General features: G+C 59.4%; 1 protein-coding gene across 5 annotated transcripts in view; it reads right to left on the reverse strand.

Moving 5' to 3' along the window:
• Window positions 1–679: 679 nt before the first annotated feature.
• The window catches only part of AMFR (autocrine motility factor receptor), a 69,465-nt gene continuing 46,617 nt past the window's right edge, over window positions 680–23,527 (reverse strand). For 2 of the 5 annotated variants that reach the window (XM_062007508.1, XM_062007511.1), the window contains exons 12-14: window positions 21,471–21,554; window positions 17,083–17,267; window positions 13,541–14,998 (exon numbers count right to left, since the gene is read on the reverse strand). In XM_062007508.1, coding sequence (XP_061863492.1) covers window positions 14,848–14,998; window positions 17,083–17,267; window positions 21,471–21,554 — 420 coding nt within the window. In that variant the 3' untranslated portion in view covers window positions 13,541–14,847. Of the gene's footprint in view, window positions 895–13,540; window positions 14,999–17,082; window positions 17,268–21,470; window positions 21,555–23,527 lie in introns of those variants that run through there. The other 3 variants (XR_009819739.1, XM_062007510.1, XM_062007509.1) reach the window with 3 other exon arrangements.

A 23,527-nucleotide genomic window follows, 5' to 3' on the forward strand; every position in this document is an offset into this window, starting at 1 on the left:
CCTCCCTCCCTCCATCCCTCCATCCATCCATCTCTCCATTCATCCATCCATCTCTCCATCCATCCTTCCATCCCTCCATCCATCCCTCCATTCCTCCCTCCATCCATCCCTCCATCCATCCTTCCATCCCTCCATCCATCCTTCCATCCATCCCTCCATCACTCCATCCATCCCTCATCCCTCCATCCATCCATTCCTCCATCCATCCATCACTCCATCCATTCCTCCATCCATCCTTCCATCCTTCCATCCATTCCTCCATCCATCCATCACTCCATCCATTCCTCCATCCATCCTTCCATCCTTCCATCCATTCCTCCATCCATCCATCCTTCCATCCATTCCTCCATCCATCCATCCATCCATCCCTCCATCCATCCATCCATCCATCCATCCCTCCATCCATCCATCCCTCCATCCATCCATTCATCCCTCCATCCATCCATCCATCCATCCCTCCATCCATCCATTCCTCCATCCATCCATCCATCCATCCATCCATTCATCCCTCCATCCATCCATCCCTCCATCCCTCCCTCCATCCCTCCTTTCTGGAGGCCCTGCAGGAGGTGCCTCAGGGCTGCCAGCCCCTGGAGGGACAGGGCACCCCTTCCATGCCCCTCAGCTTAGCCAGGTGACAAACACACAGCTTTCTGTGCTCACCCTTGAGGTCAGAGCTGGCACCTCCCCACCTCCCTTCCTCCCAGCCCAAGGGGCGACCTTCAGCACCTCTGCAGCCACCTGAGGTTCAGCAGTGCCTGGGCTGGGAGATGTTTTGCTGTCTCAGGTTGCAGCTCAGTTGCTGTGCTCTAACTCTTGTCTCTCTCTGCCTCTCTCCGCGTGCTGCCCGCTGCAGAACCGCATGCACGAGTCTCTCATGCTCTTCGACTCCATCTGCAACAACAAATTCTTCATCGATACCTCCATCATTCTCTTCCTCAACAAGAAAGACCTGTTTGCTGAGAAGATCAAGAAGTCCCCTCTGACCATCTGCTTCCCTGAATACACAGGTAACACGGCGGGGCTGAGCTCAGCCTGATGCCCACCCCAATGCCAGGGCTGGGGGCTGTGGCACTCCCCAGGGTGGGCACAGGGATGGGGGAGCTTGTGTGTGAATGCAGGAGAAAGAACTAATCCCACAGAAGTGGTGTAGGAATAGACACCCCTTGTGACTTCACTGAGGGACAGAGAAAACACCAGGGCAGCTGCAGGGGCTCCAGCATCCCCTGTGTGAACATCTCTGAGCTGGTTCAGCCGCAGCAAACCCACCCTGGACACCAGACCCTGGGGACAAGGGGGTCCCTCAGCCAGGCAGCACCAGCCCCCTTCGCTGGCATCTCCCCTGCTGGGGTTTGGGCCTCTCCATCTCTAAAGCAGCAGCACTGTTTAGCAGCCAGATGGTGTCCTGGAGGCACCAAGAGTGGGGAAGCAGGGCCAGGGAGGTTGTGCTGCCCCTCTGCTCTGCCCTGCTGAGGTCTCATCTGGAGTCCTGTGGCCAGTTCTGGGCTCCCCAGCTCCAGAGAGACAGGGAACTGCTGGAGAGAGGCCAGGGCAGGGACAGCAAGATGCTGAGGGGCTGGAACATGTGTGTGAGGAGGAAAGGCTGCAGCCCTGGGGCTGTTGAGCCTGGGGAAGAGAAGCCTGAGCTCAGGGGCACCTCAGCAATGCTGAGAAATGCCTCAAGGGTGGGTGTCAGGAGGATGGGGATGGGCTTTGCTCTGTGGTGCCCAGGGACAGCACAAGGGGTAACAGACATGAGCACAAACAGTTCCCCTGGCCCAGGAGGAGCAAGTCCTTTGGTGCTGAGGTGAGGGAGCCCTGGCCCAGGCTGCCCAGGGAGGGTGTGGAGGCTCCTTCTCAGGAGGTTTCCAACCCCAGCTGGACACGTTGCTGTGCCCCCTGAGCCAGGGGAAGCTGCTGGAGCAGGGGCTGGGGCTGCAGCAGCTCTGCAGGACCCTGCCAGCCCCCAGCATGCTGGGCTTCTCTAAAACTATCCCATCTGCAGTTGTATGCCACATCCCAGCTACCTCCGGGGAGGCAGAGAGCTGGGTGGCACTGGCCCCCCTCCCTTCCTTCAGCTCCTCACCCCATCAGGAAGGAGGGGAAACAGTAGCTGGAAAAGGAAAATAAATCTCCAGATAACAGCAGCTGTCTCAAAGGCGATTTCAGGGCGTAATTCGGGCTTTGTGGCTTCCCACCAGGGCCCAGCACAGCCACTCTCCCTGCCCTAAGCAGCTTAATGCAATAATGCACAATTTTCAGCTCCAACATCTGGCCTCTCTCCAGCCTGCTTTACCCAAGCAAACCTCTCTGGTCAGGGGAGCCACGGGCTACCACAGCACATCCCAACCAGCTCCTGCCCCACCAAAGCCCCTCACCCATCCCAGAGCCTGGGGCAAGACACCCTCAGCCCAGGAATCACCCCCAAGGCACAAGGGGCTGGAGGGCTGTGCTCAGTGCTGGGCCCCTCACTCACTGCCACAGGGACACTGAGGGGCTGCAGCTCCAGGGCTGTGTCAGTGCTGGGCCCCTCACTCACTGCCACAGGGACACTGAGGGGCTGCAGCGTGGCCAGAGCCGGGCACAGAGCTGGGGAAGGGGCTGGAGCACAAGGGGCTGGGGAGGGGCTGAGGGAATGGGGGTGTTGAGCCTGGAGAAGAGGAGGCTGAGGGCAGCCAGGAGCCCTCTCTGACACTCCCTGCCAGGAGGCTGCAGGGAGCTGGGGGTCAGGCTCTGCTCCCAAGGAGCAAATGCCAAGACAAGAGGAAAGGGGCTCAAGTTGCCTTTTGCCAGGAGGAGATCTTTGTGCTCTTCCCCTTCCAATGGGGTTTCCCATCTGAGGGGCAACTGCAGGGTCTGGGGCAGTTTGGTCCCTGCTCTGTGTCAGCTGCACAGGCAGCAGCTCAGAGGCAGGGTTTGGGTTGTGTGCAGCTGCTCAGCAGCCCTGCACATCCCTCAGCATTGTCCCTCAGCCCTTTCACAGCCATTGCAGGGGAGGCTGAGCTTGGAGCTGAGGCACAACTGTTTCCCTGAGAGGGGTGTGAGCCCCTGTGCCAGGCTGCCCAGGGAGCTGGGGCAGTGCCCAGCCCTGGAGGGATCCCAAAGCCCTGGAGCTGAGGTGCTGAGGGCTGTGGGTCAGTGCTGGGCTGGGCAGGGTGAGGCCAGGGCTGGGACTGCAGCAGCTTCAGGGGCTTTTCCAGCCAGAACAATTGTGTGATTCAGTGCTAAGGGGCACAGTCAAGGGCCATGGGTGATGCTGGAGGAGCCACCATCCCTCCCCCTGCTTGCCTGGCCCATGGGCCACCAGGCCCCCCAACCACCCCAACCACACTGCCCTGGGATGGGGCTGAAGGCTGCACCCCTGGGACTCCCCAGTGATGCCAGGGCAGCTCCTCCCAGGGAGAGAAAAAGGGGAGTGGAGTGGGGATGGCAAATCATCAGCACCTGGGCAGGAATGAGCCTCCAACAGAGCTCAAGTGCTTTGCAATCTAGGGGAGAACAAAGCACTCTGAGCAGCGAGGGGGCCCTGACACCCCTCACTCTGTGTGTGTGTGTGTGTGTCTGTGTGTGTGTGTGTGTGTCCCCACCTCTGCCCACAGGTCCCAACACCTACGAGGATGCAGCTGCCTACATCCAAGCACAGTTTGAGAGCAAAAACCGCTCCCCCAACAAGGAGATCTACTGCCACATGACCTGTGCCACGGACACGAACAACATCCAGGTGGTATTTGACGCCGTCACCGACATCATCATCGCCAACAACCTGCGGGGCTGTGGCTTGTACTGACACCCCCAACACACACACACACACACACTGACCCCCAGACACACACACACCCCACACACACCCCCCAAAGCAACTTGGTTCCAGCGCCAGGAGAGAAAAGAAACAACAGAAATGAGAGGAAAAAACAAAGAAGGAAGAAACACCAATAAACTCCTTCCCCAACACACACACACCCCAACACACACACACCCCAACACACACACACCCCAACACACACACACCCCAACACACACACACACCCCAACACACACACACCCCAACACACACACACACCCCAACACACACACACCCCCCAACACACACCCCAACACACACACACCCCCCAACACACACACACCCCAACACACACACACAGAGAGGGGAAAAAGTACAGCAAAGTGAAGCAAAGCATGGGGAAAAGCAGATTGAATGAGAGGACAAAGTCCCAACCCCAAAGGCCATCGTGCTGGGGATTGTGCACGTTGGTAAATACAAAGGCATCAGGAGAAATTATATATATACGTATATAGAGACATAGCAAAGTAACAGCCACCCCCACACAGCTCAGCCTGGCCAGGGGCAGCCCCTCTGCAGGCACCAGGCTCCCCTCACACACACACACACACACTCCCATCATGGCCTGAGGGGTGCTGGGGGGGTTCAGGGCATCCCAAGGGGACATCCCCGCTGCTCCTGTGCCCTGGGGCTGCTCCTCCCAGCGCTGGTTCGGCCGTGGGGGGTTGATTTTTAACGATGATGGTTAGTTATGGTGGGTTGGCTCCTTCCCTTTGTGCTGGTGATGATGGTGGTTCCTGTTGGCAGCCTGGGGAAGGCCGAGCTGCCTCCCTTCACAACCCACCTCCCTCCCCTCCCCACCAGCAGGTGAGCTGCTGCCTCAAGGAGCTAAAAACACCTCTTTATTTAAGAGCAAAATGGAGCAATTCAGCCCAGGCTACAAAGGGAACCAACAGCAGCAACAGCCAGCCCCGTCCCCACAGCCCAGCCCGCCGGCAGCGCCTCCCGCCTCCCCCTCGCAGCCTCTGGGGTCCTCTGGGGTAGATATTTTTAATCCTCCCCCCTCCTCCAGCTTCAGCCCCTCACTCCCTGGAGCCAGTGGGGTTCCCCTCACCCCCATCTTCACCCCCTCCCGCTTCAGCCATTCCCTGGCCTGCAGCTTTGGCCCCGGAGGCACAGCTCGGCCTGGCTGCCCTGGGCCTTGCCACCCCACAGACACACCTCCTGTTTCCTTCTGTTTCGTTCATTCTCTCATTTCTTTAGGTCTGGCTCTTTTCTTTGCTTGGTCTCTGTTGGGTTTTTATTCCCCTCCCCAGTGAAGGCTTGTCTGTGCTGCTTTCTTCCCCCTCAGCCCCGCTCGGTGGCCGCCGGGGTGGGACTTTCCCCTCATGGGGGGATGTTTGTGCTGAAAAAAGGCAGGAAAAAAAGCAAAAAAAAAGCAAAAAAACCCCTTAAAAACAACAAAAAAAAAAAACCAAGAAGGAAAAGCAATTCAAGAGGTTTCAAAAGCAGCCTCCCAGAGCACTGGAGAAGCAAACAGAAAGGAATGTAGGTGTTGCCATCGCAGCCATGACCCAGCCGCCATCGTCCTGCTCCCGACCCCTCAGCCCGGCCTCGGCACCCAGTTCCCTCCTGCTGGAGAAGAGCACTCACTCCTGTTGCAGAGAAACAACCAATAAACACAGAGGAAGCTAACAGAGAATCATAAAAAACACAAAGAGAAAAGGAGAAGAATATTATATATATATATATATAAAGCGCCAGGTCTTTCTAAGCCTTTCTATTACCAATCAGTGAGGTTTCTGTGATATATTACACACTGCCAATCTCTTTCTCTGACTAATGGAAAACAAAAGTTCATGTGTAGCTCAATAAAGAGAATGTTTGTCTGTACCCTGGGCTCTCCCCTCGGCCTGCTGCTTTGCTGAGGGAGGAAAGGATGGGAAACAACCCAGCTTTGGGGGAGGGTTGCTGCTGGGAGGACAGGCAGGGATCACACAGCATCACAGAGTCTCAGGGCTGGAAGGGATCTCCAAAGCTCATCCAGTGCAACCCCCTGCCAGGGCAGCACCACCTAGAGCAGGGCACACAGGGACTCATCCAGCTGGGTTGGAATGTCTCCAGAGAAGGAGCCTCCACAGCCCATCTGGGCAGCCCCTGCCAGTGCTCCCTCACCTCAACAGGGAACAAATTCTTCCTTGTGTTGCTTTGGAACCTCTTCTGTTGCAGCTTGTTGCCCCTTGTGCTGTCATTGGCCATCACTGAGCACAGCCTGGCTCCAGCCTCCTCACACCCACCCTTGATGTGACCATTGACAGTCACCCCTCAGTCTCTTCTCCAAGCTCCAGAGCCCTGGCTGCCTCAGCCTTCCATCAGCAGGCAGGAGGGGCTGAGCTGAGAACGGGCTGTGAATCTCAGGAAGGTGCTGTGTGGAAGCCCTTCCAGATGGCTCTGGTTGCTGCAGAGCATCACAGAGAGCCAAAATCCTCTCTCCCCCCCAAAAAACCCTCCCCAGGCAAGAAAGCATTGTAACCTCCTTGGGAATGCAAAGATGGTCACCAGAGTGAGGCCTTGGTTTGCTGGCAACACCAGGAACCCCACAACAGGCCCAAAAACAGAGAGGAAGGTTCGCCAAGAAAGTTCTGATTTCCTCCTTGATGCAGGAGAAATTTGGGGGTTTATTAGAGATGGGGGGAAGGTCATAATTTGAGGGTTTCTTGTAGTTTCAGCTTTTCACAATTTGGGGGTTTGTTTCTCACCTTCTCCACCATCCCAGGTCCTTGGGGAAGGTTTGTCAGGCAGCCTGGCCTCCCATGCTGGGCCACCCCTCCAGCTTCACAGCCAGGCAGGATGGTTCCACACAAGCTGCTCCATCATCACCCAGCAGCTCCTGCCCAAGGGGGTTCCTGCAGCCAGGCAGGATGGTTCCACACAAGCTGCTCCATCATCACCCAGCAGCTCCTGCCCAAAGGGGTTCCTGCAGCCAGGCAGGATGGTTCCCCATCAGCCAGCAGCTCCTGCCCAAAGGGGTTCCTGCAGCCAGGCAGGATGGTTCCCCATCACCCAGCAGCTCTTGCCCAAGGGGGTTCCTGCAGACAGGCAGGATGGTTCCACACAAGCTGCTCCATCACCACCTAGCAGCTCCTGCCCAAAGGGGTTCCTATAGCCAGGCAGGATGGTTCCCCATCACCCAGCAGCTCCTGCCCAAGGGGCTTCCTGCAGCCAGGCAGGATGGTTCCACACAAGCTGCTCCATCATCACCCAGCAGCTCCTGCCCAAAGGGGTTCCTGCAGTCAGGATGGTTCCACACAAGCTGCTCCATCATCACCCAGCAGCTCCTGCCCAAAGGGGTTCCTGCAGACAGCCAGGATGGTTCCCCATCACCCAGCAGCTCTTGCCCAAGGGGGTTCCTGCAGACAGGCAGGATGGTTCCACACAAGCTGCTCCATCACCAGCCAGCAGCTCCTGCCCAAAGGGGTTCCTGCAGCCAGGCAGGATGGGTCCCCATCACCCAGCAGCTCTTGCCCAAGGGGGTTCCTGCAGACAGGCAGGATGGTTCCACACAAGCTGCTCCATCACCACCTAGCAGCTCCTGCCCAAAGGGGTTCCTGTAGCCAGGCAGGATGGTTCCCCATCAGCCAGCAGCTCCTGCCCAAAGGGGTTCCTGCAGCCAGGCAGGATGGTCCCACACAAGCTGCTCCATCATCACCCAGCAGCTCCTGCCCAAAGGGGTTCCTGCAGTCAGGATGGTTCCACACAAGCTGCTCCATCATCAGCCAGCAGCTCCTGCCCAAAGGGGTTCCTGCAGACAGCCAGGATGGCTCCCCATCACCCAGCAGCTCTTGCCCAAGGGGCTTCCTGCAGCCAGGCAGGATGGTTCCACACAAGCTGCTCCATCATCACCCAGCAGCCCCTGCCCAAAGGGGTTCCTGCAGCCAGGCAGGATGGTTCCCCATCACCCAGCAGCCCCTGCCCAAGGGGGTTCCTGCAGACAGGCAGGATGGTTCCACACAAGCTGCTCCATCATCACCCAGCAGCTCCTGCCCAAAGGGGTTCCTGCAGCCAGGCAGGATGGTTCCCCATCACCCAGCAGCTCCTGCCCAAGGGGCTTCCTGCAGCCAGGCAGGATGGTTCCACCAAGCTGCTCCATCATCACTCAGCAGCTCCTGCCCAAAGGGGTTCCTGCAGCCAGGCAGGATGGTTCCCCATCACCCAGCAGCTCTTGCCCAAGGGGGTTCCTGCAGACAGGCAGGATGGTTCCACACAAGCTGCTCCATCACCACCTAGCAGCTCCTGCCCAAAGGGGTTCCTGTAGCCAGGCAGGATGGTTCCCCATCACCCAGCAGCTCCTGCCCAAGGGGCTTCCTGCAGCCAGGCAGGATGGTTCCACACAAGCTGCTCCATCATCACCCAGCAGCTCCTGCCCAAAGGGGTTCCTGCAGTCAGGATGGTTCCACACAAGCTGCTCCATCATCACCCAGCAGCTCCTGCCCAAAGGGGTTCCTGCAGACAGCCAGGATGGTTCCCCATCACCCAGCAGCTCTTGCCCAAGGGGGTTCCTGCAGACAGGCAGGATGGTTCCACACAAGCTGCTCCATCATCAGCCAGCAGCTCCTGCCCAAAGGGGTTCCTGCAGACAGGCAGGATGGTTCCCCATCAGCCAGCAGCTCCTGCCCAAAGGGGTTCCTGCAGCCAGGCAGGATGGTCCCACACAAGCTGCTCCATCATCACCCAGCAGCTCCTGCCCAAAGGGGTTCCTGCAGCCAGGCAGGATGGGTCCCCATCACCCAGCAGCTCTTGCCCAAGGGGGTTCCTGCAGACAGGCAGGATGGTTCCACACAAGCTGCTCCATCACCACCTAGCAGCTCCTGCCCAAAGGGGTTCCTGTAGCCAGGCAGGATGGTTCCCCATCACCCAGCAGCTCCTGCCCAAGGGGGTTCCTGCAGCCAGGCAGGATGGTTCCACACAAGCTGCTCCATCATCACCCAGCAGCTCCTGCCCAAAGGGGTTCCTGCAGCCAGGCAGGATGGTTCCACACAAGCTGCTCCATCATCAGCCAGCAGCTCCTGCCCAAAGGGGTTCCTGTAGCCAGGCAGGATGGTTCCCCATCACCCAGCAGCTCCTGCCCAAGGGGGTTCCTGCAGACAGGCAGGATGGTTCCACACAAGCTGCTCCATCACCACCTAGCAGCTCCTGCCCAAAGGGGTTCCTGCAGCCAGGCAGGATGGGTCCCCATCACCCAGCAGCTCTTGCCCAAGGGGGTTCCTGCAGACAGGCAGGATGGTTCCACACAAGCTGCTCCATCATCACCCAGCAGCTCCTGCCCAAAGGGGTTCCTGCAGTCAGGATGGTTCCACACAAGCTGCTCCATCACCACCTAGCAGCTCCTGCCCAAAGGGGTTCCTGTAGCCAGGCAGGATGGTTCCCCATCACCCAGCAGCTCCTGCCCAAAGGGGTTCCTGCAGCCAGGCAGGATGGTTCCACACAAGCTGCTCCATCATCACCCAGCAGCTCCTGCCCAAAGGGGTTCCTGCAGTCAGGATGGTTCCACACAAGCTGCTCCATCATCAGCCAGCAGCTCCTGCCCAAAGGGGTTCCTGCAGACAGCCAGGATGGTTCCCCATCACCCAGCAGCTCTTGCCCAAGGGGCTTCCTGCAGCCAGGCAGGATGGTTCCACACAAGCTGCTCCATCATCACCCAGCAGCCCCTGCCCAAAGGGGTTCCTGCAGCCAGGCAGGATGGTTCCCCATCACCCAGCAGCCCCTGCCCAAGGGGGTTCCTGCAGACAGGCAGGATGGTTCCACACAAGCTGCTCCATCATCACACAGCAGCTCCTGCCCAAGGGGGTTCCTGCAGACAGGCAGGATGGTTCCACACAAGCTGCTCCATCATCACACAGCAGCTCCTGCCCAAGGGGGTTCCTGCAGCCAGGCAGGATGGTTCCACACAAGCTGCTCCATCATCACCCAGCAGCCCCTGCCCAAAGGGGTTCCTGCAGCCAGGCAGGATGGTTCCCCATCACCCAGCAGCCCCTGCCCAAGGGGGTTCCTGCAGACAGGCAGGATGGTTCCACACAAGCTGCTCCATCATCACCCAGCAGCTCCTGCCCAAAGGGGTTCCTGCAGCCAGGCAGGATGGTTCCCCATCACCCAGCAGCTCCTGCCCAAGGGGCTTCCTGCAGCCAGGCAGGATGGTTCCACCAAGCTGCTCCATCATCACTCAGCAGCTCCTGCCCAAAGGGGTTCCTGCAGCCAGGCAGGATGGTTCCCCATCACCCAGCAGCTCTTGCCCAAGGGGGTTCCTGCAGACAGGCAGGATGGTTCCACACAAGCTGCTCCATCACCACCTAGCAGCTCCTGCCCAAAGGGGTTCCTGTAGCCAGGCAGGATGGTTCCCCATCACCCAGCAGCTCCTGCCCAAGGGGCTTCCTGCAGCCAGGCAGGATGGTTCCACACAAGCTGCTCCATCATCACCCAGCAGCTCCTGCCCAAAGGGGTTCCTGCAGTCAGGATGGTTCCACACAAGCTGCTCCATCATCACCCAGCAGCTCCTGCCCAAAGGGGTTCCTGCAGACAGCCAGGATGGTTCCCCATCACCCAGCAGCTCTTGCCCAAGGGGGTTCCTGCAGACAGGCAGGATGGTCCCACACAAGCTGCTCCATCATCACCCAGCAGCTCCTGCCCAAAGGGGTTCCTGCAGCCAGGCAGGATGGGTCCCCATCACCCAGCAGCTCTTGCCCAAGGGGGTTCCTGCAGACAGGCAGGATGGTTCCACACAAGCTGCTCCATCATCACACAGCAGCTCCTGCCCAAGGGGGTTCCTGCAGCCAGGCAGGATGGTTCCACCAAGCTGCTCCATCATCACTCAGCAGCTCCTGCCCAAAGGGGTTCCTGCAGCCAGGCAGGATGGTTCCCCATCACCCAGCAGCTCTTGCCCAAGGGGGTTCCTGCAGACAGGCAGGATGGTTCCACACAAGCTGCTCCATCACCACCTAGCAGCTCCTGCCCAAAGGGGTTCCTGTAGCCAGGCAGGATGGTTCCCCATCACCCAGCAGCTCCTGCCCAAGGGGGTTCCTGCAGCCAGGCAGGATGGTTCCACACAAGCTGCTCCATCATCACCCAGCAGCTCCTGCCCAAAGGGGTTCCTGCAGCCAGGCAGGATGGTTCCACACAAGCTGCTCCATCATCAGCCAGCAGCTCCTGCCCAAAGGGGTTCCTGTAGCCAGGCAGGATGGTTCCCCATCACCCAGCAGCTCCTGCCCAAGGGGGTTCCTGCAGACAGGCAGGATGGTTCCACACAAGCTGCTCCATCACCACCTAGCAGCTCCTGCCCAAAGGGGTTCCTGCAGCCAGGCAGGATGGGTCCCCATCACCCAGCAGCTCTTGCCCAAGGGGGTTCCTGCAGACAGGCAGGATGGTTCCACACAAGCTGCTCCATCATCACCCAGCAGCTCCTGCCCAAAGGGGTTCCTGCAGTCAGGATGGTTCCACACAAGCTGCTCCATCACCACCTAGCAGCTCCTGCCCAAAGGGGTTCCTGTAGCCAGGCAGGATGGTTCCCCATCACCCAGCAGCTCCTGCCCAAAGGGGTTCCTGCAGCCAGGCAGGATGGTTCCACACAAGCTGCTCCATCATCACCCAGCAGCTCCTGCCCAAAGGGGTTCCTGCAGTCAGGATGGTTCCACACAAGCTGCTCCATCATCAGCCAGCAGCTCCTGCCCAAAGGGGTTCCTGCAGACAGCCAGGATGGTTCCCCATCACCCAGCAGCTCTTGCCCAAGGGGCTTCCTGCAGCCAGGCAGGATGGTTCCACACAAGCTGCTGCATCATCACCCAGCAGCCCCTGCCCAAAGGGGTTCCTGCAGCCAGGCAGGATGGTTCCCCATCACCCAGCAGCCCCTGCCCAAGGGGGTTCCTGCAGACAGGCAGGATGGTTCCACACAAGCTGCTCCATCATCACACAGCAGCTCCTGCCCAAGGGGGTTCCTGCAGACAGGCAGGATGGTTCCACACAAGCTGCTCCATCATCACACAGCAGCTCCTGCCCAAGGGGGTTCCTGCAGCCAGGCAGGATGGTTCCACACAAGCTGCTCCATCATCACCCAGCAGCCCCTGCCCAAGGGTGTTCCCTCACGGTTCCTGCTGTTGACAGAACTCCAGAAGCAGCTCCTGTTGGCACTGGGGAAGTCAGGGGTGCTTGTCCTGGGGTGACCTTCTTTTTCAGCCCAGAGGCTGGTCCATGTGCTCCTCACATCCCCTCCCACTGCAGGGGGTCACTGTGCAGTGAGGCTGTGGGCAAGGACATCAGCCAGGGGCTGGCCAGGGCCTGCTCCCGAGGAAGCGAGGGGAAGAGCTGCCAGGAATCCAACAAGAGGAGGCAAGGCCAGAGGGAAGAGCCCAGGAGCCTCTGGAACATCCCCACCCCTCCTTGGGTCGGTTGCAGGAGCCTCCCTCCACCCACACTCCCAAGCAGCCCCTTTGCCCATCACTGCTGCAGCCTGAGCAGCTGCAGGGCCTTGTGCAAGAGGAGCTGATGCAGGACAGGCTCCTGGATCTTCTCCTTCCCAGCACTGGTGCTGGGTGAAGGGCTGGATTCCAGAGCAGGGCCCCTCAGCACGCACAGAGGGCTGGTGGCCAGGAAAAGCCGATGCCAGTACCTTTCCCAGCACTGTTCTGGGGGCTGGTGGAATTTGGGGTGACCAAGACGCTCCAAAGCTCACAGAGCACCAGAGGTAGGAGGAGGTGGAGGATCTGCCCAACAGATCCCCAGGGAAGCAGAGGCTCTGTGCTGGAGGAGGGCGAGGGAACCCTCTCCAAAGGGGTTCCTGTAGCCAGGCAGGATGGTTCCCCATCACCCAGCAGCTCCTGCCCAAGGGGCTTCCTGCAGCCAGGCAGGATGGTTCCACACAAGCTGCTCCATCATCACCCAGCAGCTCCTGCCCAAAGGGGGTTCCTGCAGCCAGGCAGGATGGTTCCACACAAGCTGCTCCATCATCAGAGGGAACCAGGGCACAGCTCTCCCTCCCTGGTGCTGGTGCCAAGCCCCAAGCCGGGTCAGGCTCAGCACCAGTCAGCGTGGTGTGATCTCAGCCAGCAACCAGGACACCCAGCCCAAACCTGTCCTGGCTGCAGCTCCCCCTCTGCTGAGCTGAAGCTGGGGTCACTTTGCAGACAGATGCATGAAATGTCCCAGAAACAGAGCGAGGAAGAGCAGCCTGGGGAAGGGTGAAGCACTTCTGGGCTGCTGCTCCTGCCAGAGCCACCTGGGCTCCGCTGCCCCAAACCCCACGCTCGTCACACCCACAGCAGAGCTCATCCCTTCCACACAGCTCAAAGCCCTGTTTGATGCTCACAGTCCCTCCAGGCAGCTTTCCTCCTGTTGCTGTGCTCCCAGCCTGAGGCCCAGCAGCAGCCACTGCTCTGCAGCCAGGGCACGGCTGACACGAAGCTGTGTGGGGGCAGACCTGGGTGAGGGCAGCAAGGCTCTTCAGAGGCCCCTGGCCAGGCTGGAGCCACGGGCTGAGGGCAGTGGGAGGAGGTGTGACAATGCTCTGGAGCACAAGGGGCTGGGGAGGGGCTGAGGGAATGGGGGTGCTGAGCCTGGAGGAGGCTGAGGGCAGCCAGGAGCCCTCTTGGACACTCCCTGCCAGGAGGCTGCAGGGAGCTGGGGTCAGGCTCTGCTCCCAGGTACCTGGACAAGAGGAAACTTGAGGACTCCATGAGCTTTCCAACCCACCACAGAGACACCCAAACCACCTCCAACACTGACCAAGACTTTATTTTTGTGGGTTTTTCTCTTGTTTTTTAACAAGAACCAACCAGCTGTGCTCTGAGCTAAACCAAAGGCTGCAAAAGAGCCGTGTCCTAGCAGCACTGCAAGGCAAGGCTTCCCAAAGAGCTGGGCTCAAATCAACTACAGCCACCCACACAGCAGCTCCTCTGGGTTAAAGTCACCTTCCAACGGCCTAAAAACCAACAGTACAATAAAAAAGTCACCAACAGCTCTGGATGCAACTTGTTGGGCTGCAGCTCGCAGGGCAGAGCCGAGGCTGGGGCTGTGCTCAGCCCTGACTCCTCCAGCCCTTCTCAGTCACCTCATGGTGCAGGGGTGGGGTTAGAAATGAAACAACAAAGCAAGCTCTGGGGGCTGGCCCCGTGTCCCACCCAGCACAGGCAGCCTGGGGGGCTGTACCCGGCTGCCTCAGCCCTCGGGACCACGCAGCGCTGGGAGCTGCAGCCTCGCCTCCCCCTCTCTCCATCCTCTCAGTCTCACTTGTGTGTGGCTACAACAGGCAAAGGCAGGCAGTGCAGCCCCGGGGAGGTGCCAGGGGCAGGGTGGCCCGTGGCAGGGGCACCCCAGCAGCAGCCAGCCCGTTCCCTGCCCGGGGGTGCTTGTGCTTTGTCACACCACACCGGCGGCTGCTTCTGCAGCTCAACAGCTCCCAGTGCCAGCGTCCCCATCACAGCACACAGCACACCCTGCGCTGCCCACAGCAAGGGGCTGCTGCCAGGCTCTGGGTTGCATGCCCTGGGGCAGGGTGGAAGGGCTGGGGGCTGCTGCCAGGCTCTGGGCTGCGTGCCCTGGGGCAGGGTGGAAGGGCTGGGGGCTGCTGCCAGGCTCTGGGCTGCGTGCCCTGGGGCAGGGTGGAAGGGCCAGGGGCTGCTGCCAGGCTCTGGGGGCTGCTGCCAGGCTCTGGGCTGCGTGCCCTGGGGCAGGGTGGAAGGGCCAGTCCCGAGCTGCAGCTGCAGCCAGCCCAGCCCTGCTGCAGGTACCTGCCGTGGGGCAGGGGCTGCCTGGGGCTGGGGCTGCTGCAGGTACCCACCGTGGGGCAGGGGCTGCCTGGGGCTGGGGCTGCTGCAGGGGCACCCACCTCACATACAAAGCGGTACAAAAAGGGCTCCTGTGCCAGCTGCCCAAACTCCAGCTGTTGTCAGCCCCACACAGCCCAGCCCTGCCACAGCCCCCCCGCCTGTGACACGCGGTGGAAGGTGCGGGGTGGGGGGTGTTTCCTTTATTGGCCGTCGCTCACAGGAGGATGAGGAGGAGGAGGAGGAGGAGGAGGGCCGCTAGGAGCGGTGCTGCAGCTGCAGCCTGCGCTCGGCCGCGGCAGCCAGAGTCCTGCGGCGCACGGCGGCGGCGTCGGGCCCCGCGGCCTCGGGGCCGGGCTGCGGCTGCCCCGGGCTCGGCTCCTCCTCCGGGCTTCTGCTTAGATAGCGCCTGCGGGGAAAGGGAAACGCTGAGCGAGCAGCGGGGTGGGACGGGGGAGGGCTCGGCTGAAGGAGAGGACGGGAGCGGGGAGAGGAACGCAGGAACAGCACCGCGGGGAAACGGCTGGCGCGGCCTGCTGAGGGGCAGGCACGGGGCACACGGCACACACGGCACACACAGCCCCTCACTAACAGCACACACAGCCCCTCACAGCACACACAGCCCCTCACAGCACACACGGCACACACAGCCCCTCACAGCACACACAGCCCCAAACAGCCCCAAACAGCGCACACAGCCCCTCACAGCACACACAGCCCCAAACAGCACACACAGCCCCAAACAGCCCCAAACAGCGCACACAGCCCCAAACAGCGCACACAGCCCCTCACAGCACACACAGCCCCTCACACACAGCCCCTCACTCACAGCCCAACACTCACAGCCCCACACTCACAGCCCAACACAGCCCCTCGGTCACAGCCCCTCACTCACAGCCCACAGCCCCTCACTCACAGCCCCAAACAGCCCACACAGCCCCTCACAGCCCCACACAGCCACTCACAGCCCCACACAGCCACTCACAGCCCCACAGCCCCTCACAGCCCCACACAACCCACACAGCCACTCACAGCCCCTCACTCACAGCCCCACACAGCCACTCACAGCCCCTCACTCACAGCCCCACACAGCCCACATAGCTCCACACTCACAGCCCCACACAGCCCCTCACTCACAGCCCCACACTCACAGCCCCTCACTCACAGCCCAACACAGCCCCTCACTCACATCTCCACACTCACAGCCCCACACTCACAGCTCTCGTGGGATGGGAAGAAAATGCAACTGGTGGGTTGAGATAAGAACAACTAAACTGAACTGACATGTAAGAGGAAGAATGACAGAATCACAGGTGGGGGTTAAAGGGACCTTTAGAGATCATCCAGCCCAACCCCCTGATAACAACAGCAATGAAGAGAGACCAAAGCCAAGTGCTGCCCGATGCTCCCCACCCCTGAGCCATCCCCAGCAGCCATCCCCCCTCCCAGCCAACCCCCAGGGTCTGTACTGGGCAGGATGGGCTGTGGTCTGGACTGGCCCTGTGGCTGGTTGGGGTCAGCTGTGCTGGCCACGCTCCCTCCCAGCTGCTGGCTTCCCAACCTGACACGTTCCTGTGCCCCCTGAGCCAGGGGAAGCTGCTGGAGCAGGGGCTGGGGCTGGGGCAGCTCTGCAGGGCCCTGCCAGCCCCCACCATGCTGGGATTGTGTTTTCTGCACCACTAAAGCACTTTTCCTTCTCTTTCAGCAGCAGCTGGATGCTGGTAAATGCTACAAGTGAAAAAGTTCCATTCTCCCTCCAACACCTACTCTCAGTTGGGCTCAAAGAGCCAAAGTTGGGCTCTCCCTCTGCAGAGGTGCTGACCTGCTGGTGATGAGCTACTCTGGCAGTCAACCCTGTGCTGCTCTGTGCCTCAGAGCCTCACTCTGCACTGGGGTGGGCTCAGAGCTGTGCCAGGGGACAAGCTACAGGTGCCCAGAGGACTCGACACGAGTGTTCTCCTTGATTACAGGCTCAGCCTAAAGCCTGCTGGAGAAACCCTCTGATCTCACAGAATCATGTTGGCTGGAAAAGACCTTTAAGATCACTGAGTCCCAGCCCTGCCCTCACCCTGCCCAGCCCAGCACTGACCCACAGCCTCAGCACCTCAGCTCCAGGGCTTTGGGATCCCTCCAGGGCTGGGCACTGCCCCAGCTCCCTGGGCAGCCTGGCACAGGGAAACAGCTCCATGGGGCAACCTGAGGCTGCTTCCTCTTGTCCTGTCACTTGTTACTGGGGAGGAGAGATTGAATCCCCCTGGCCACAGCCTCCTGCAGACAGACCCACAGAACCCTTTGGGTTGGAAAAGCCCAAAGAGCTGTGCTTCAGCCCCTCAGAGAGCTGGGCCCTGTCAGAGCTGCTTCTATCAGTGACAGCACCCTGAGCCTGCTGTAGCAGATGCAGTCATTCCCCTCACTACCTCTTGCCTCACCCCAGGCTCCCAGAGGTCAGAATCCATTTGTCAGCATCCCTGGCAGTTTGAGGCAGGAACCTACTTGCGAGCTTGCTGCAACAAGTCCTCCTTGCGCTGCACCAGCATCCGCTGCCTTTCATCCGCTGACTTGGAGAAGCGGCTCCCCCTGGCCTCAAAATCCTCTGCTTGAGCAGCCTCTGCCTCCACTTCACTCAGTTCCACCACCTCTTCCAGCCTGGAGTTGAGTTCAAGTGGCACTCTCTCAGTCTAAGAGGAAAGGCAAAAAGCTGTAAGTCTCTGCAGTATGTTCCAACGGGAGCCTCTGGGCATCACATCAACCAGCCACAGAGAGCCCTGGGAGGCTCTGCAAGGAACCAAACTCCCCTGCTGCCCCCACATCCCCTGGGCTCCTATGGAAACACAAGCCAAAAGGCAGAACAAAGCTATTGCAAAGAGCCTGTACTCTGTAAGGCTGTATCTTTCATGGTGTGTTGGAAAGTGATCTCAACCATTCAGCACTCCTAAGGAATGCTCCCTGGAAATGGGGCAGGGCAGGACAGGCTGATGCTGCAGCTGATCTGAGAGGCTGAGCAACAGGGAAGAAACCCACATCCTCAGGGAAGAACAGCAAATGCATTTGAGAGAGGCAGGGAAGTGCTGCAGAGAGGCCAGGGCAGGGACAGCAAGGTGCTGAGGGGCTGGAAAATGTGTGTGAGGAGGAAAGGCTGCAGCCCTGGGGCTGTTGAGCCTGGGGAAGAGAAGCCTGAGCTCAGGGCCCCTTCTCAATGCTGCTCAGTCCCTAAAGGAGGATGGATGGGGCCAGGCTTTGTGCTGGGGTGGCCAGTGTCAGGACAAGGGGTGATGGGCACAGGCTGGAACACAAACAGTTCCCCTGGCCCAGGAGGAGAAAAAGAAGGAGAAAAGGAGAAAGGAGGAGAAAAGTCCCTTGGTGCTGAGGTGAGGGACCCTGGCCCAGGCTGCCCAGGGAGGGTGTGGAGGCTCCTTCTCAGGAGGTTTCCAACCTCAGCTGGACACGTTCCTGTGCCCCTGAGCCAGGGGAAGCTGCTGGAGCAGGGGCTGGGGCTGCAGCAGCTCTGCAGGGCCCTTCCAGCCCCACCATGCTGGGATTCTGTGAGCTGCAGAGGGTATGTGCTTGAGGAAGGTATTTTCACCAGGTTCTGCAGCAGCCCATCATGGTGTGTTTGTGCTGCAGGAGCCAGGCTGGCACTGCCCCACTCACAGCTGTACAAGGAGCTGTCAGCCCTGCAGGTCACAGCTCTGCACCCCTGGCAGCTGCTGACACCAGTGACACAAAAAAGGGGACCAAGGTGGAACAGCCTGTCCTGATCACAGCCCCCACACACATCTGCATCAGCTCTATGGTGGGAAGGCCACATGTGACTCAGTGTGGCAGTGCCAAGAAACACATCACCCCAACAAAGGCCCTCAGGGTTTAGCCAACATTTGATATCCCAGAGGATTACTCAAACAGGTCAGGTGCCACCACTGTGTGCTGGGCCTGGCAGGGCCACAGCAGCCCCCAGGGCCGGTGTCTGTGTCCCCAGAGCTGGGACTGGCAGCAGCAGAGGGGCTGCAGCAGCTGGTGTGCAAAGCAGGCTGAACCACTGCAAAGCTCTGGAGAGGTCTCTGCAACAGCATCTCCCCAGCATGATGCCTTTGGGAGCAAAACCCAAGCCAAGTGCCATTTCCTGGGAGGCAGGAATGTCCCAGGCCATGCCAGAGCAGTGGGATCACAGAATCATGATGGCTGGCAAAGCCCCTGAAGCTGCTGCAGTCCCAGCCCTGCCCTCACCCTGCCCAGCCCAGCACTGACCCACAGCCCTCAGCACCTCAGCTCCACAGCTTTGGGATCCCTCCAGGGCTGGGCACTGCCCCAGCTCCCTGGGCAGCCTGGCACAGGGGCTCACACCCCTCTCAGGGAAACAGTTCTGCCTCAGCTCCAACCTCAACCTCCCCTGGGGCAACTTGAGGCTGTTTCCTCTTGTCCTGTCATTTGTCACTTGGGAGCAGAGCCTGACCCACCCCTGGCCACAGCCTCCTGTCAGGGAGTGTCAGAGAGGGCTCCTGTCTCCCCTCAGCCTCCTCTTCTCCAGCCTCAACACCCCCAGATGTTTGTTAACACCACAAAGATGGAAAAACCACTACCCAGATCCCAGTCCTCTCTCTGAGCACCAGACTGGCTGCTGGGGAGGCTCTATGGACAAAAGCATCAAAACTAATTGCAGCAGAAGGTGTGACAAGCCTCAGCAGGACAGCAGGTGGCAGAGGCAGAAGCCTGTTTGCTGCAGCAACTGCTCCTCCTTCAGGCTCCAAGAGGAAAAGGAGTCAGTTTTGTGAAAGCCATGGGGCTCTAAGTAGAGCCAGCAGGTGCTGAAGCAAAGACAACTGGATTCTCAAGGGGGCTGGGGAGCAGGAGCTGAGCTCCCAAGTCAGGGCTGAGCAGTCCCAGGGGTCACAGACACACAAATATAGAGGAGAACCTCTAAAGATATTTTAGCACATGGAAACAGGAGTTGGCAGAAAATAGCTCCAGGTGCTGCTCTGGGATCTGTTCTAACAGGCAGTAACAGCAGAGTCAGGAAACAGGGGAGGCTGGGTGAGTGTGCATCAGGCACAGCACAGGGCTGCTGCTGTGTCACAAGGGTGAGGGACCAGCACAGCTGACCCTGAGCAAGAGCCTGGCAGAATGCAGCCTGGGCATGAGCCAGCAGTGTGCCCAGGGGGGCAAGGAGGCCAAGGGCAGCCTGGCTGGGATCAGCACTGGGGGGGGCAGCAGGAGCAGGGCAGGGATTGTCCCCTGTGCTGGGCCCTGGGGAGGCTGCAGCTCCAGGGCTGTGTCAGTGCTGGGCCCCTCACTCACTGCCACAGGGACACTGAGGGGCTGCAGCTCCAGGGCTGTGTCAGTGCTGGGCCCCTCACTCACTGCCACAGGGACACTGAGGGGCTGCAGCTCCAGGGCTGTGTCAGTGCTGGGCCCCTCACTCACTGCCACAGGGACACTGAGGGGCTGCAGCTCCAGGGCTGTGTCAGTGCTGGGCCCCTCACTCACTGCCACAGGGACACTGAGGGGCTGCAGCGTGGCCAGAGCCGGGCACAGAGCTGGGGAAGGGGCTGGAGCACAAGGGGCTGGGGAGGGGCTGAGGGAATGGGGGTGTTGAGCCTGGAGAAGAGGAGGCTGAGGGCAGCCAGGAGCCCTCTCTGACACTCCCTGATAGGAGGCTGCAGGGAGCTGGGGATCAGGCTCTTCACCCATGTAACAAGTGACAGGACAAGAGGAAAGGGGCTCAAGTTGCCCCAGGGGAGGTTGAGGCTGGAGCTGAGGCAGAACTGTTTCCCTGAGAGGGGTGTGAGCCCCTGTGCCAGGCTGCCCAGGGAGCTGGGGCAGTGCCCAGCCCTGGAGGGATCCCAAAGCCCTGGAGCTGAGTTGCTGAGGGCTGTGGGTCAGTGCTGGGCTGGGCAGGGTGAGGGCAGGGCTGGGACTGCAGCAGCTTCAGGGGCTTTGCCAGCCCAAACAACTCCCTGACTCTATGATCCCACAACTGCTGAGTGTGACCTCACAGACCTTCAACACCATTTACACCTGGATGAGGCTCAGAGGTGTCTCTCAACTCCCCCTGCAGGGTCAGCACTGAGCCCCGAGCCATCAGCTGCGTTTGCACGAGGGGATGAAGATCTGTCATCATCTCTTCTCTTGGGACCTTTGAGTTGCAGCCACATCACATGAGGTGTGGCACAGAGGAAAGCCCTCACTCCTCATGAGGAAGGCTGCTTGTGTTTGAGCACGTTAGCTCCCCTCACAAGTGTCATTTCAAAGCAGCACAGCTCCAGTGGGTCTGGATCTACAAACATCCTCCAGAGTTTGTTGTGTCTGCAGCCTGCTGGGGAGGGAGCTGCCCCAGCTCAGCCTCAGCTGAGTAAGAGGTTGGCTATTTAAGTCACTAAAGGCTGCAGAGGCAGTCACACATCTCTCAAGTTCACTGTCTTTTCTTCCTGCCACATTTTAGAGCCCTCAGGGAAGAGCAGCAAAGCCCAACATCACCCTCCACTCACACCGAAGCTCCCCACACCTCTTCCTCCAGAACACAGCCCTGTTACAAGGGACATGATGCTCATTTGCAGTGTCTGCAGACAAACAGCATGGGAAGGGGGAGAGGAAGGGGAGGAGCAAAGCATCCTGCTCTTTGTATTCCACAGGTGGGCAGAGACATCACCCTTTGCTGCTCTGTCACCTGGGAGTGTCACCTTCCAGGAGGAGAAACACAAAGGCACAGGAAACCCTTTACAGCAGCACCACGATGAAATCTTCCTTCAGTTGCCTGACAGCATTAGTTCTGGTGTGAAATGTAAGGAAGGGAGGCCACAACTGGAGCTGGTAAGGAACCAAAGGCCCCCACCTGCCCATGCAGCCTCTAATTGTGCTTCTTTCCCCATCCTTTCCCACCAGCTTACCTGGGTGATGGCTTCTGCCTCCTCCTGATCGCCGCTGTGCCGCTCCACAGAGCTGCTGAGTGCAGGTCTGATGCTGTCAGCACGCTGCAACACAAACATCAGCCTTCACACAGTGTGGGGAGCAGCAAAGCAAACCCCAGCCCTTTGAGCACCACTCAGGAGCAGGGAAGTTGGCAACAAACTGAAGGCACAGTGTTGAGAGCTGGCTGTGGCTCCCCACAGGCACAGCCCAGGTGACACTGTGCACCTCTGATGTGCACAGAACCAGGACCCAGCACTGTCCCCAGCCTGCTTCACTGAAATCTGTCACTCATGAAGCACAAGGCAGTGCTCTGCCCACCACCTTCTCTGCAGAAACCCTTCCTAAGAGCTCAGTTCAATCACCTGTCAGCAGAGAAATCAGCTGGAAATGTTCTAAAGGCTCTGCACAAGAGAATCCAGAAGAGCTGCTTTAACTGAGCAAATATTTGCCTGTAGCCTAGCTAGGGCATTGTCCATATATGTAGGGCTGGTGACTGACTGCTGCATGCACACAGGTTGAAACAAAGCAAACAACAGTTGCCAGGGCTTTTTAACCAGGGCTTGGCACTATACTATGTGTTTGTATGGGCAAGCCCTTTCTGCATCCAGTCACAGCAACCAGGGGCAAGCTAAAAGGCAGGAGTGAGAGTTCCCCATCCTGCATCCAGTCACAGCAGTCAGGGGCAAGCCAGAGGGCAGGAGTGAGAGTTCCCCATCCTGCATCCAGTCACAGCAGTCAGGGGCAAGCCAGAGGGCAGGAGTGAGAGTTCCCCATCCTGCATTCAGCCACAGCAACCAGGGGCAAGCCAGAGGGCAGGAGTGAGAGTTCCCCATCCTGCATCCAGTCACAGCAACCAGGGGCAAGCCAGAGGGCAGGAGTGAGAGTTCCCCATCCTGCATCCAGTCACAGCAGTCAGGGGCAAGCCAGAGGGCAGGAGTGAGAGTTCCCCATCCTGCATTCAGTCACAGCAACCAGGGGCAAGCTAAAGGGCAGGAGTGAGAGTTCCCCATCCTGCAGCCCAGTCACAGCAGTCAGAGGCAAGCCAGAGGGCAGGAGTGAGAGTTCCCCATCCTGCAGCCCAGTCACAGCAGTCAGGGGCAAGCTAAAGGGCAGGAGTGAGAGTTCCCCACTTTCTTTTGTACAAGCAAAGACCCTGTAGTGGTGGTTTAGCCCCAGACAGCAGCTCAGCACCACACAGCTGCTCACTGGCTCCTCCCCTGACAGAGGCTCTGAAGGGCAGAAGAAACTCTGGGCTGAGATACCAGTTTCATCATTGGCAGAATGAGATCTCTCTTCTTAAAAGACAGGTAGTGAAAAGGAAAATGACAGAGAAATAAACCCTGAGAAGAACAAATCAAAACTAGCTGCTTGCCAGCAATGAACCAAAGCCCAGCCTGTTCCCCAGCACCATCCCCTGGGCAACTTCTCCTCCAGTTTATATACTGGGCAGGATGGGCTGTGGTCTGGCCCTGTGGCTAGCTGGGGTCAGCTGTGCTGGCCATGCTCCCTCCCAGCTACTTGTGCACCCCCAGGCTTCTCACTGGCAGGGCAGGGGGTTGACCTGAAAAGTTCTTAGTACAAGCAGAGCTCAGCAACAGCTCTAACACCAGAGTGTCAGTGAGGCTGTCCTCCCAGTAAATCCAGACCCCAGCTACTGGGGAGAAAATGAACTCTGTCCCAGCTGAAACCAGGGCAATCTTGTGAATGGGTAACAGTAAAGCACACCTGAAACCCATCCCAGGACATCTTGTGTGAGAGGAACAGAAGGATACACCTCAGTCCCACAGCACTGGGAGACACTGCACTCCAGATGGATGCTGCAGCACAGAGACAGAACATACACTGTGCTGAGAGAGGCCTCAGCAGTGCTGAGACAGCACTAAAGGGTGGGTGTCAGGAGGATGGGGATGGGCTTTGCTCTGTGGTGCCCAGGGACAGCACAAGGGGGAACGGGCACAGGCTGGAACACAAACAGTTTCCCTGACCCAGGAGGAGCAAGTGCTTTGGTGCTGAGGTGAGGGAGCCTGGCCCAGGC

Source organism: Colius striatus, chromosome 14, assembly GCF_028858725.1.
Source record: "Colius striatus isolate bColStr4 chromosome 14, bColStr4.1.hap1, whole genome shotgun sequence".
Taxonomy (NCBI): domain Eukaryota; kingdom Metazoa; phylum Chordata; class Aves; order Coliiformes; family Coliidae; genus Colius; species Colius striatus.